The sequence below is a fragment of the Chroicocephalus ridibundus genome, chromosome 6 (genome assembly GCF_963924245.1).
Source record: "Chroicocephalus ridibundus chromosome 6, bChrRid1.1, whole genome shotgun sequence".
Classification (NCBI taxonomy): domain Eukaryota; kingdom Metazoa; phylum Chordata; class Aves; order Charadriiformes; family Laridae; genus Chroicocephalus; species Chroicocephalus ridibundus.
In genome coordinates, this window is record NC_086289.1 from 52,366,498 (window position 1) to 52,376,230 (window position 9,733).

General features: G+C 50.4%; 1 protein-coding gene across 2 annotated transcripts in view; it reads right to left on the reverse strand.

Moving 5' to 3' along the window:
* The window catches only part of SGPP2 (sphingosine-1-phosphate phosphatase 2), a 39,089-nt gene extending 31,824 nt beyond the window's left edge, over positions 1-7,265 (reverse strand). For both annotated transcript variants that reach the window (XM_063339009.1, XM_063339008.1), the window contains exon 1: positions 6,953-7,265. In XM_063339009.1, the coding sequence (XP_063195079.1) occupies positions 6,953-7,171 (219 nt within the window). In that variant the 5' untranslated portion in view covers positions 7,172-7,265. The remainder of the gene's footprint in view (positions 1-6,952) is intronic.
* Positions 7,266-9,733: the final 2,468 nt, after the last annotated feature.

Below are 9,733 nucleotides of genomic sequence, written 5' to 3' on the forward strand. Positions count from 1 at the left end.
GCTAAAGGCATCTGCTTCTTGGTGAGCTCTGTGAAGGCAGCTCACCTCCTCCATCCTCTCAGCAAGAGACTAACCCTGCTTTGCCAGCCAGAGGTTAGGCAGGTTGGACATCCACATTTCAGGTGCCCCTGACAAAAGTGGTGGGTGAGCTTCCCATGAGCTTCAGCATCCTCCCATGTTCCAGGAAGAACTGGCTGATTTGTGCAATAAGGAAGTAACAGGGCAAGAGAGAGGCGGGAGAGGGAAGGGCAGAAGGAAAAGGCTTCCTTCCTCCCCAGTTTACAGTGGGAGAACAGGTTTGTTTAATTGCATTTTAATTTGGGAGAATTAGATTGCAATTTTGTGAGGTGCACCACAGAGCCTACGCCTGAAAGTGTCTGAAGAAGTCATTCTGAGGGTTAGGTAGCTGCAATGTCTGTGGACAGAGGAGGGAAAAAAATTGAGTTAAGAACCAGAGAAAGTAAATTACAGAGAGCTCAGAAGGAGAGAAACTCCTGCTTTGAAATGGAGATCAAAAAAATTCCTCTGAAACTCAACCATATTTCATATCTCCAAAGGTTAAGTGTTACTAAAAGTGGTTTTGGATAGAAGAAGGATGCGTCACACAACAACAGTTTTCAAACTGCACAGCATTAGACGGCCACCCTGCCCACACGCCAGCTCCCTGCGAGCACCACCACCTCTTTTCTTTGACTTCCTGCCAGAACGCATGAGTCAGAGCGTCACTAGGACCTGCGTAGCTGCTAGATACCCAGGCTGCTCTCCAGAGATCTGGAGAAAGAAGAATGTGAAGCCCCTCAATCTGCTTTTCCCCCAGCATGCCTGGGTTTGGGGACCTCCCAGCTGACAGCAGCCTAACCCAACAGAAGCATAGAGGGATGGCCCAATGACCAAGGACTTCAATATTCTGTTTCTTTTCAGAGCAAAAAGCTTGTTCTCATCTTAAATCTTGGTTTTAGAAATTAACTATAGCCCGGGAATTTTACACCATAGATTAGTCACATATTTCTACCCAGCAGCATCATGAGCCCAGCCAGCCTGCTTCTGCACAAAGATCGTTTCCAAGGTAGAGGTCTATTTTGAGAGGCACAGAGCAGCAAGGCTTCTGGCAAATAAATGGGCAGAGTAACACCATGCCATTTTCAGACAACTAAATTATTATTATTTTTAATCTGTTATAATCAGGCAACAGCACAGGGAGCAGTGGCTGTTTCCCCAGCAGACAGTCCCAGGATTCAAGTCAAAGGGCAGTTTTCTAAGGTTGCACCAAATAAGGCTTCATGTTAACTATCATTACAAATGTGCCAGTCCCAGGTAGATGGGCTCCTGGAAGGCAGAGGCCACTGTTAACAGGAAGGGACATGGTGTTCAAACAGCAGCCGTGACTGTAGAGAGGCCAGCTGGGCGACACCTCAGCAGCCAGCCAGCCCCTGGGGATGAGAACCATAGATAAGATGTTCTCAATTCACTTGCTGCCTCATTACGAGTTGCAATTAGTGCAGGCCACGCTGATGCCAGCACTGTTTCTGATGGGGGAAGACATAAGGACACCAACGGGTGACACAGTGTCACCAACAAGTGCCGTTCAAGCAGATGGACCATCCTGGTCCAGGGGCCTCATATTTGTCAGGGAACAGGTTCCTCGCTGCTAATGCCTCCGAGCCCTTTGCCATGCAAACATTTGGTCTTTGTGGCATGACTGAGGTGTCTGACACTCTCCTGGAAAACACAGCATCTCAACGCACAGAGAAACGTCAATAGGGAACACCAAAGGCGATATACCTAATTAAACTGGTTAGCATAAGTAAGCAGTTATAATTATGTCAAGCCGAGCTATCTGCAAAGGGAATAACAACAACCCGGTCTGATGTTACAGAATGACCACACAGCTTCATGGGTACCAGGACTGGCAGGCTCAGGGAACTCCATTAGAAGCAGTTTACAGCAGCCAGTTGTCTTCAAAAAGAAGAATTAAACATACTTTTTTTTATTTTTACACCCAGTAATAAATATTCACCAATATAGTAATTAATTTGCATGGTAACCCTATACTAAATCATTCACATACCTCTAAATCTAGACCAATAGCCTTGGACCAACCTTGGAAAAATAAGTTACAGGTGCTAACTACACTGCACTGATATGAAGCCCTATAAAGCAAGAACCTGAATAACCATTTTAAATAAAAATCACATGGTTTAGACAATACTACCAGTACATTCTAGACCTCAGATTTACTTGCCATAGTAGTCAACAGTCACCTTCCATTGCCCAGATGACCCATAAGTATTCCCTGCAGAGCATACACGGGAGGTAAAGTAAAAGACTGGCTGTTGAAAGGAATTTTCCAGGGAGAACAGATTTTCTCTGGCTCCTCGCCCATTAAACCTACCCCTGCTCTTCAGAGACCCGAAGGAGAAAAATGACAGCAGATGAGCTTTTATTCTTCTGGTTGATATCTGAACTAATGGCCTAAGACATTCAGCAGAATTATAAAACAGCAAGTGGCTCACCTCCAAGTACTGGAATTAATCCTAGGATCCTGACAGCTCCTCACTATGAGGTCCAGCAGCCTCCAAAAAGATGACTCAGGCTGTGAGCTGGGAAGCGCTTAGTCACCGAGCACCTAATCATCAGCATAACAACTTGGGCTCCTGGTGTGGCCCCTCACACACCCCCTGCACCACCACCACCACCCACCTCGCCAGCAGCAGGATACTATTACAATCAGCAAGTGAAGTTTCACAAACTTTTATCAGCATCAGGTGTTTCCGCAGGAAGGTCTAAAAGGTGACTAGCCACAGGTAACGAACAGCATGGGCCTAGCTTTGCTGCCTGTTCTCCAGAGACGACACTGGCAGCAAGAAAAGCCAGCACTTACAGATCTACACAGGGTGGCCGCACACTACTTGAATCCTGGATGCAACTCTACTATCATCTTCTAAAGGACCATCACTCACAGGGCTGGCCAAAACCACCCATGAAACCATCTCTTTCATACACACTAACAATGTCCCTTACCAACAGCTTTCCATGGGAACCTTAAACCAAAAATTGGACACGTGCAAGACAGGCAAGCTCCCTCAGCCACCACACCGGTTAGAAGAGAGCTGGACATGAAGTACCAGAGCCTCAGGAGCGATGCCGAGGAACATGAGCCTCCTGCTCAGCCCATCGAAACAAGAGACTGGATCTCATGTTTCTCCAGTTGCAGCTCCAAACCGAGGAATGTCCAAAAGTTCAGCTATATCCTCTAGGAAGACAAAGCCCTAGCACTTGAGGCAGAAATGCCTTGCTGCCACCTCTCCTAATGGTGCTCGTGGGCTTTTCTCACGAGGGTGTGTCTCACATGCTGAACCTACCTCAGCTACTGTCAACTTAACTGCTGCATGGAAAGGGAAACAATGTGAAACCAAGCCAGTAATATGATTCAAAAAGGAAAAGCAAGACTCTGAGGCTGATGCAAAAAATCTATTGCAAGGGAACACCACAGGAGAGAGAATTTGACTCAAGGTCTAAAGCGAGTCTCCTTCAAGTCACCAGACATCCCATCACAGCAAAAGCAGTGCTGTCATCTATGTCTTGCCAGTAATTAACTACATTTTGGGGGACTGTAATACATCTGAGATGGATGTGCAGTTTTTACCCACCCTTTCCGTTCTTGTTCCCATCACCTTGCTGCTATCCCGGCTATTAGCCTCCTCATCTAAGGCTCGAGCAAGAACTATACAATCACTAAATGTGATGGGGAAGTCTGTAAACGTTGCACCAGTTCGGAGCAGTTCTGACAGTTAAGGTATAACTACAGAGTAAACACACACTGTGATCTTTCAAAGGCAGAAAGAGATCTCAACAGATGATAAAGCATCTGGGAAAAGGAAGAGTGGAGAAAAACAAACAAAACTCTACATAGAACTTTGAATAAGAGATTATTTTGTTCTTTGTTCCCTTTAATGCAGGCTATCAATTTCAGGAGCAAAAGTCCATCAAGAGGTTACAGATAAGCAGGGCTCTACTTTTTAAATATACGTAACATTTATTTGGCCACTAACTAAAACACCGGACAAGTCTCCAGAAAGTTAGTATTTTTAAGCATGCAACTCAAGGACTTCATACAGAGCATCAGCAAAAGATAATCTTCCAAGCAGTTTCAGAAAGAAATTGCCTGCAAAGCAAACTAATATTAGGAAGGAGTACAGAAAACAAAGAATTATTAGCTAGAGACAAGATAACTACAAGAAGTTACTGTCTTGTCTTCCATAGTAATAAAACCCAACAGTTCCTTCACTAAAAGCCCATGGGTTCAATATTAAGTCCAAGCCAGGGCATAAATCCAGATAACGTGTTGGACTAGCACCATTTTGTATCATCTCGGATACCTGAATTTTCACTTGAAGTATTAAAAAGTGTTTCTATCTGATCTGGTAACCAAGGGAACATCAAGAACATGAGCTAGGCAATGGCTTCAATATTTAAGAAACACATGCAGCCCTCGCTGTCGCATCTAAGCATTTATTTCCTTGTCTTGTCATCTCAGGGCAGCTCCTGTGGGACAGACAGGACTGAATTACAAAGACTCAGAAATACAGCACTCATCGTGCTGCTGACCACTCTAATGAGGCCTTGCTGACTTTAAAAAAAAAAACAAACCACAAATAAAAAAGCCAAACCAGAAACAAACACATATAATCTGCAGGTTATACTTAAAAGACGACACTGATACATCACGAGTAGCACTGCTGGCAACAAATGCACACAGGTAATTAAAGGCCACCTCCTCCCAGATCATGAGCTGTCCTGTCCCATCACCCTCCTGAGGGATCCCACCTTCTCTCCATGCAGTATGGCGTTCATCCCTAGCAGGGCTGTCCACTCCCTCCCAAAGCACCACCAGCTGCGAGCCCTCAGCTCCTTTTCCCCCCAAGTCCCTCCAGCTGGGCCAGCTTCAGCACATGGTCCAGCCCACATCAGATCCCAGGGGTCTGAGATCTGGCACAGAAGAAAGGGGAACGTCCTGGGGAGATGGAGCTATGGCAGCCCCATCTGGCCAACCCTTCACGTCTTCTTCACTCAAGTACTCAATTATATACTCTGTTTTTGCAGGTATAACCTACTGATCATTCAAGAACTTACACAGGAGAACCTGAGAGCTTTTAAGGCTACTGCCTTGTGACAGTAAAGACAAAGTAACACAACCTCATAGAAAACTTCTGACCTGATAATACAGACTTTGAAAGCCCCAAGCTTCAGAAAGGGATGCTCCAGCTGAGCACAAGGTCACTGGGAGTGGGATGGAGGGGCAGTGCTTAAGCACCTTTCTGCAAATGACTGCAGCCAAGAGCAAGTAAACCACCACTGTCCGTAGAGAGTTTATGGTCGAAGACTTTTCTCTCTGGATTAGACGACTCCACTTCTTTGCAGACACACCAGGGCAATCCCAGTTCACTTAGCAACAGAGCAGTGAGTATGGTTTTTGGCATAAGGAAGATCCAAATTCACTTTCTGCATCTCCTGGCAGGTTACAGAAGACCCTCTTTGAATAAATGGATCTTCGCAGGAGCATGTCTTTAATTCTAGCACTTCACTGAAACATTGGTCAAGTTATTATTCCCACCTCCGTGTTCTTTGGATTAGAACCCAACTTCCACATGCTTCAGAAGTGAGTGTCCTGATTATATGCAAACAAACTCTTCTGCTTTTATCTCCAAGTCTCATGAGGTCTCACCCAGGACATGTTCACCCTTCAGTAAGGGTAGCTGTTTCTTATTTTGTGAAATGCAAGACAATTGCTCTAAGCGAAGTGAATGGCTCTGTTCGTGGAGCATTAACTTGGATAGTATTTTAATATCAATACTGTTATATTAATCATGTCTCCGTTCAAAAGCAAGTACTAAAAATAAATCCTTTAGTGAATTATCTGCATAATTGACTGAAAATAGTTTACTATTTTTCAGAAGTGAACAAACTGAAGGACTACCCCAATTTTCCTTATCTTCTAATTGAGAAAGAATCAAACAGCGCCTGATGAAGAGTTTTAGATGCTTGAAATAGGAAACGAAGCATTAGATGTAGAACAGGGAAGGGTAAGATCGTATGAGAGGGGAGGGGTGGCAGCGTTGTGGCGTTCACAGCTGGCACGTGTTTATTTTGCAGGTAGAGTTTGGAAGACCATTATCACACCTCCTTTCCAAAAGGCACCACGAAGTGATCTGCTAATGAATTCAAGCCATTACAGTAAGAGAAAAAGCAGGTCATCCAACCTGTAGGCATGGGTTGCGTCATGCCCTTCCCCGTTCCCTTCAGATACACAACTGAATTACAGACCGGGCCACGGAACGCCGGGACCTGCTCGGCCCGGAGGAAGCGCAGAGAGCGCGGCCGAGCCCCCGCCGCAACCGACAGCCTCAACCCGCACAGCCCCGGCCGCAGCCCCGAGCCCGGGCCGCAGCCCCGAACCGAGCCCCGTGGAGACCCGCCGGGAGCCGCGGGTCGGCGGAGCACCGCCGCCACTGCCCCCCGGCTGGGCAGAGACCCGCGGGAAACGGCACCCCGCTCCCAGACGCTACCCACGGGAAAACGCGCGTCCCGGGGCGGGTGAGGGGGGTTTCAGCGCTGGTGCGGAGCTTCCCCGGGCCCCGCTGCAGGCAGATCCCCGCGCACACCCATTACCCCATTTCGGGGGCGCCAGCGATGGGGGGGGGGTAAGGGGAGAACCCAAGAAACACCCCCCCGGCGGGGCCGGGATGATGCCGGTCAGTCTGCGGCCCCACGCAGCGCTCCGCGGCGCCGGCGCCCCCTCGCAGCCCGGCCCCTCCATCTCTCCTCCCGGTCCCCCGCCCGGGCAGGCGGCGGGATGACAAGGGGTGTCCCCCGGGGAGCCCCGGCGCGCACGGCCGCGGGGGGCGGCTCTGCTGAGTCACGGCCGGGCCCGGCCGCCCCCCGCGGCACTCACCTGCGGGCCGCGGCCACTCCGCATCCCGTTGCGGGGGCCGCGGCCGGCGGCTGCCGGGCGGCGCAGCGCGGCCGTGCCGTTGCAGGCGCCGCTTTCACCGGCCCCTTCCGCGGGGTCGCCGCCGCCGCTGCCCTCCTCGCCGGCGGGGAAGAGCCCGCAGCAGCGCTGGAAGCGCGCCACGGGCTGGGAGCTGCGCAGGGTGCCCAGCAGGCGGGACATGCTGCCAGCAGCCTCCGCGCTCCGCGCAGCCCCGACCCGCGCAGCGCCCCGCCGGCCGCGGGGCCGCGGGCAGGTGAGCCCCGCCCCGCCCCGCCCCGCCAGGTGCGCCGGCCACGCCCCGCCAGGCCACGCCCTCCCGGCCACGCCACGCCCACACGCACAGGTGCGGCGCTCCGCCCCGGAGCGCCCCCTGCCGGCCGGGTGAGAGACACCCCAGCACCCCGGCGGCAGGAGGAAACTGGGCCAGTTCCTCCTTTTTTGTCGTTTTTCCTCCCGTGGAGGCTCTCATAAAAAAAATGAATGTAATGTGGCATGAGATAAGCTCCACCCGCTCTCCTGACCTAGGGGTGAAATGCCCTGAAGCGCGTCAGGAGCTTCGGGATTCCCCTGGAAAATGGATCATCTAGTTCCACCCCCCTGCCCTGGGCAGGGACACCTCCCACTAGACCAGGCTGCTCAAAGCCCCATCCAGCCTGGCCTGGAACACCTCCAGGGATGGGGCAGCCACAGCTTCTCTGGGCAACCTGTTCCAGTGCCTCACCACCCTCAGAGGAAAGAATTTCTTCCTACTATCCAATCTAAATCACCCCTCTTTCAGTTTAAAACTGTTACACCTTGTCTTATCACTACACTCCCTGATAAAGAGTCCCTCCTCATCCTTCCAGTAGCCCTTTAGGTACTGGAAGGGGCTACAAGGTCTCCCTGGAGCCTTCTCTTCTCCAGGCTGAACAACCCCAACTCTCTCAGCCTGTCCTCACAGCAGAGGTCCTCCAGCCTCTGATCATCTCCATGGCCTCCTCTGGACTCGCTCCAACAGGTCTATGTCCTTCTTGTGCTGGGAGCCCCAGAGCTGGACGCAGTACTCCAGGTGGGGTCTCAGCAGAGTGGAGCAGAGGGGGAGAATGCCCCCCCTCGCCCTGCTGCCCACGCTGCTTTTGACACTGCCCAGGATGCGGTTGGCTTTCTGGGCTGCAAGCGCACGTTGCCAGCTCGTGTTGAGCTTCTCATCCACCAACACCTTCACGTCCTTCTCCTCAGGGCTGCTCTCCATTCAATGGGTGCCGTGAAAAGGCAGGCTGGGGGGGACTGCAGGGAAGAGCCCCTTCCCCTCCCTGCGCGAGCACTCCCACCTCCGCTCCTCCAGGCGGAGGGGTTCCCTCAGGTCTTCTCCCATCGACCCCCCTCTCAGGTGTGAAGCGTACCTGGACTCATCCCCCTTTCATCTTGTCCCAACTTGGAGCCAAGATCTATTTTTCCTCCTGAATATTTCCACATCTATGTTGTACACATTCATGTGGACGCATACACCTATAAGCACACACCTCTAAGTGTTTTCTCCCTTAAAAACAGCTGTGGAGCTTCCCACAGAAAGGGAGGAGTTATCACTCGGAAGATACACCTTGAGGTCTGGGGCTGCAAAACTTGACATGGAGGACACTTGCTGATTTCTGCTCCTGAAACATTAAGGTGTGTTTTGTTGGTGTATTTGATTTTCTGGAACAGCCAATTTCTATGGCCAGAAATATATTTTGTGCAAAGACTGCAAAATCATCATTCGCTCAATGTAGGCACCTTGCAAATTTGTTACTTCCCCACCGTCAAATACTCCAAATTACCCAGGATTACACCCAGGCTTTTTTTTCTAGAGCCATTGAAAACCAAAGCCAGGCTCCTTTGCTTTTTAGAAAGTCGGTTTGTCCCTGTGCCATTGTTTGTGCCGACTGTGGGAGATGTTCGCCCAGCCTCTGCGAGCGTTGGCGCTCTCGAGGTGACAGGGTCATCTCCTCGCCCAGCTTCTGTGAGTGCCGGTGCTCTTGAAGTGGCAAGGTCATCTCCTCGCCCAGCCTCTGCGAGCGTCGGCGCTCTCAAGGTGGCAGGGTCATCTCCTCGCCCAGCCCCAGCCATGGCGAGGCCAGCTCCACAGCCATGGGCAGGGTGGCCTCCACAGCGAACTAGAGGGACAGGTCTCCTTCACTCCCGCCCTGGCTCTAGGGCAGACTCTGTAGATCCCATCTAATTGTTTCGTGTGATTCATTTTCTTTTATCTTCTCAAAATGTAATCTTCTATCGCTTGAGGTTTGCCCAACCACAGCTCCAGGTGACTTCATGTTCCAAGTGCTTCCCTCGCTGCTCGTGGGCGCACGCCCTCATCCGCGGTGTGATGACAGGGCTGCAGCTGGGTCGTTGGCAGAACCAGTTGATGCGGGCTGAGGAGGGAGGCTGCCCGCTCCGCCTTGCTTATATGTTGATGTTGCTTACTTGCAGGAGTTATTCTTTTTTTGCTTCTGGTTTTGTTTTTTTAATGGCGGTATAATTTATTAGGTGCATTCATAAGTATCCGGGAAGCTTTTCTGTTCTTTTTCCTGTTTCTCAGATATGTGAAACATCCACGAGTCTGGAATTGCAATTAGAAATTGCTTTTATATTGCTTAATTCCTTCTACACAGACTGACTTCAGTAGAGCTGGATGAGTTCGGTCCACAGTTCCTTCGCGAAGGTTATTTTCATCGTATTACAGAAAGAGCCTTCGAAATGATTTCATTCTTATTTTATCCACCTATA